Raw genomic sequence first — 4,187 nt, forward strand, 5'->3', positions numbered from 1 at the left:
TGTTGTGGAAAGGGTTTTTAATAGGGTGAGAAAGCTTGATATGGCTATTGAAAAAGTTGACTTTGTTGATAGGAGAATCACTTTGGAGCAAATTCACAAAACTACCTTGTGTGGTGATTCCATGGTCGGGTATTTGTGATGAGTTGTTCCAACGCAAAAATGTTATTGAGCTTGCGGTTTCGATAGTTGGTTGTGGTATTTTGATTTGGATCCATAGTTTTTAGATTTAAAAAAAATAAAAAAAAAATACAAATTTGTATATGTAAATAGAGAAAGAGAAGAATAATGTAAAAAATAAGTTGGCTAGGCAAAACGGCTGATCTTCAAAGTGAAAGAGCAAATGCATTTTAATTGGTCGATAATTCATCGTTGGCACCAAAAATTACCACGAACACGGCCACACCAGACACCCCGGGTGGTATTCATGGTCATGGTTCATAACCAGCTAGACCATGACGATGTTTAGGGTAATGGTATTCATGTTCGTTATGTATATACCGGGTATACGATCTTACAAATCCATAGATTGGTTGTAGTGATCATCTAATTAGTTAGTTGATATAAACAAAGTCTTTTGGGGTAATGGTTTCTGAAAGATATCTTTCACCAACTATTTAATTTATAATAAAATAATTTTGTTTAAAGATAAAACAATAAGACCAATAGTACAAACCAAGAGATTTGTTGAAACCACCTTGTTTCATTTTATTTTTACTTTGAACCAATCCAATAAACCAGGCGAAATCACTGATAAAAACAATAATCAAGGTAAATTTGTCATTTTAAATCAATTATGGACCAAAATCGCAACAAAAACATATATCATAGCTAGCAATCCAAATGAAAAATCCTTTACAAAATCTGCAAACTAGACCAAACCACGAAGATTATAAAATTATAATGTTATCATCATATCTTTACACATCATTAACAAGATTCCCACCAAAAACATTAAAAAAAAAATTAAATATTAAATATGACATAAACAAACAAGTGTAGCTTGTTTTGGTTTCTTCGAATTTTCTTATAGAGACACTATAAGGCCCAAACCAAATTTCCTTCCATTCCATTTTTCGTCATCATCATTCACCTCCAGTTTTTAACTATAGCTTAGTGGTCTCTTGTGGTGCTACCTCTAATCGAGAATCCTCTCCTGTTGCCACCTACTATTGATTCTTTAATACGGGATAAAGGCCCCAACATCCTCCCAAATTTCTGTCATGTCAATAATAATCTAAATATTATTTATATATCTAATTTCACCACTACACCTTTCTAATCTTAATTTCTGTCATGTTTCAAAGTCAAATGCTCTAATTGGAAGAAATGGAAGCAGGATGCTATAATAAACAAATAAATGAAGGTACATTCCTATGTCTTGCAGATTATCATATCACAATTTACACCTAAAAAGATAAGATGCAAAAAAAAAAAAAAAAAAAAAAAAAAAGTAAGCAAGAAAAAGCAATCGCATACCTCATCATACACCCCAGAATGCCACTTATGATGCAAAACTTGCCATCTTTCTTGTTGCCATTGATGACCAATAATCACAAGCCCCATAACTGCAGCAGAAATAAAAATGGACCAAAAAGTATTCGCCTCTTTTGCATGAGAGTACAAAGAAACAGCGTGTTTCTTCCACCATGTTGCATATGGAACCCCAGATCCATCATCATCTTCCATACGTTTAGGAACATTCAAAACATCTGAACTTGATGAAGAATCAGAAGATTCAACAGAATCCACCAACACTCTATCTTCATCATCTATGTTTGGTTCATAATGAAACGTGGCGGAATTGTAAATACTCTGCTCTTTTTCTAAACCAGGCAAGGTTGTGGCATCTTCAAAATCTGATCTTTTCCCATAAGACTCTGTTAATTTACTTATGTTCCAGTTGTCTTCATCTTTAGCAGATGATTTCTCCCCTTCTTCTTTAATAGATTCTGAAACATCATCATTGTCATCATCACCGATCTCTGTTTTTTCACGTTCCAGTGGTAGATTCTCATGCTGACTTGGCGGGAAGACAAAATGACCAGACATGAACAATGCATCTGAAGTTCCACTTTTATCTGTGTCAACCACTTCACTCTTTTCATCATCTTTAGGGTCTTTGACTTTCACATCAGGGCTTGGAGCAGCTGCATATGTTGATGCTGTTAGTGATACGACTTCCCAATCAGCTCCTCGTGGGGCTGTTTCCTCCCCTTCCTCTTTATCTGCCATCTACCACAGAATAAGATCCTGAATTTGTATATCCAGTAGTCAATGTTAGTAAAAACGAATGAAACAATCCACTTTCTTCTAATCGATTACAACAAACAGCAATACATATCTATCTTCACATAATCTGTAAATCAATGTCTATTGAATTCAAGGTCATCCTTTAGCTTTATATTTGCACATGACTGAGGGATAAAAGAGCTTCGTACACAGAAATCTATTATTAGGTCAAATTCCAAATCTATTTTCAGCTCGTATGACAACAACAGCTTACCAACACCCTTAAGTTGGGACCAGGCCGGATGGTGATAATCTGAAACACTGTTAGGTAAGCATTTATTATCAGGTCAATCTTATTTCAGTTGTCTCATCATTCACAACAAGAAGAAAATTCTAAGAGATAAACTGTCAAATAATCGGCGAGTAGATTTCTCGCGGACAACAAACATAGATCAAATCAATTAAAAATAACCGACATACGAATTCTTCATCGAAGAACGAACAAGTTCAGTCAACTGTAACTAAAAATTACACAAAACTAACCAAGTTTTTGAACTTCCTCCTTCTAAAAAACGAAGATTCCACAAACTAGGTCAAAAACCTAGATCGCATCACATATTTACACACGATTGAAACGCTAGGATCACGATTGAAGTTCGAGATAGCAAAGCCGATCGATGAAAAACTAACTTATTAACTACATAATAATCAGATCGTCGTGAGAAGAGGTGCAGATGTACTTACAATAGAGAGAGCAAGTTTCCGACTGAGAGATCGGAGACGGTGGGGGAGTAACTCCGGTACCGGCGATATGATTGAAAATGCGTTTTCGTGACAATTTATAAGTTGTACACGATGGTAAGGGGTAAAGAGATAAAGTGAAACCGGGTATAGCCGGTAATGTCAAGAAGATAAGAGAATCCGTTTACCGGCGATCGTCGGTTACTAACGTCGTATAGCGGAGATTCAATAATAGAGTGAATTACAAATGTAGTCCCTACACTATACACTAAGATGCAAAATCTGTCCCTTCATTTATTTATTTTAAATGTTACAGTCGCTAGATTACAAATTGTTAAACCTTTTCGTTTTTCCCATTGTCATTGTTAACCAATTCTTGTTAAGAATTTCTTTATATAAATTTTTTCGTTATATGTTCTTTTATTTTATAAGTTTGTATTCATTTATAATAGCAACAAGTAGATCATACTTAAAAAAAAATGCATATATGTATATATGTTGCATAATATGTAAGTGAGATCCATAAAATAATGATAATCATTTTTCAAAATAAGTTGTAAATAAGATAGACAGATATAAATTCTATTTGTTCTTCATTGTGATTTCAATCTTATCTCTTCTTCTTCTTTGTATTGTTGATGTATTGTGTTTTTTTCTCATTACATTATAGTTTCAAAGATCTATGAAGTTATGTCAATGAAAATTGCATTATGCTTAGATAATATAACTAGAATTTGTTAAAATTTTCAAATTTCAGTTGCATAATAAAAAAAATATATATAACATTATAATAAACAAATCATCAAAAATACATTGTTATTTCTTATATTTAACAATAATTATCAAATACTGCTAACTCATACACACCCTAAATCTGATAAAGCTAGATCATAATATCATAGTATTTTGTTGGGAGATGAAAAACTTGCGAATTGACAATAATAGTTTTGTGGACCATATTTCCAAATGAGTGTCTATTGACAATAGTAGTTTTGTGGACCATATTTCCAAATGAACAACTTTTACATCTCCCTTTAAATATGCTTTATGGATAGTTGTAAAGATTCCAATCCAGTTATAGTAGCAGTTATCTTTGTCTTTCTCTAACTAAATTTTAAACATTAATGATCTCTAAAAAACTCAAAATAAGTCATGATTGTCTTAAACTATTTGATGGTAAAAAGTTTAACAAAAACATTTACCGAACAACTTAATAG

At 32.8% G+C, this 4,187-nt stretch overlaps 1 protein-coding gene across 1 annotated transcript; it reads right to left on the reverse strand.

Moving 5' to 3' along the window:
• Window positions 1–804: 804 nt before the first annotated feature.
• Window positions 805–3,121, reverse strand: LOC111920235 (ATG8-interacting protein 2). The gene is made up of 3 exons (XM_023915821.3): window positions 2,974–3,121; window positions 1,477–2,250; window positions 805–1,215 (listed from the first exon to the last, which is right to left on the reverse strand). Exons 2-3 carry the CDS (start codon window positions 2,230–2,232, stop codon window positions 1,111–1,113), a joined length of 861 nt encoding a protein of 286 aa, XP_023771589.2. The 5' UTR covers window positions 2,233–2,250; window positions 2,974–3,121; the 3' UTR covers window positions 805–1,110.
• Window positions 3,122–4,187: the final 1,066 nt, after the last annotated feature.

The sequence above is a fragment of the Lactuca sativa genome, chromosome 3 (genome assembly GCF_002870075.4).
Source record: "Lactuca sativa cultivar Salinas chromosome 3, Lsat_Salinas_v11, whole genome shotgun sequence".
NCBI lineage: Eukaryota > Viridiplantae > Streptophyta > Magnoliopsida > Asterales > Asteraceae > Lactuca > Lactuca sativa.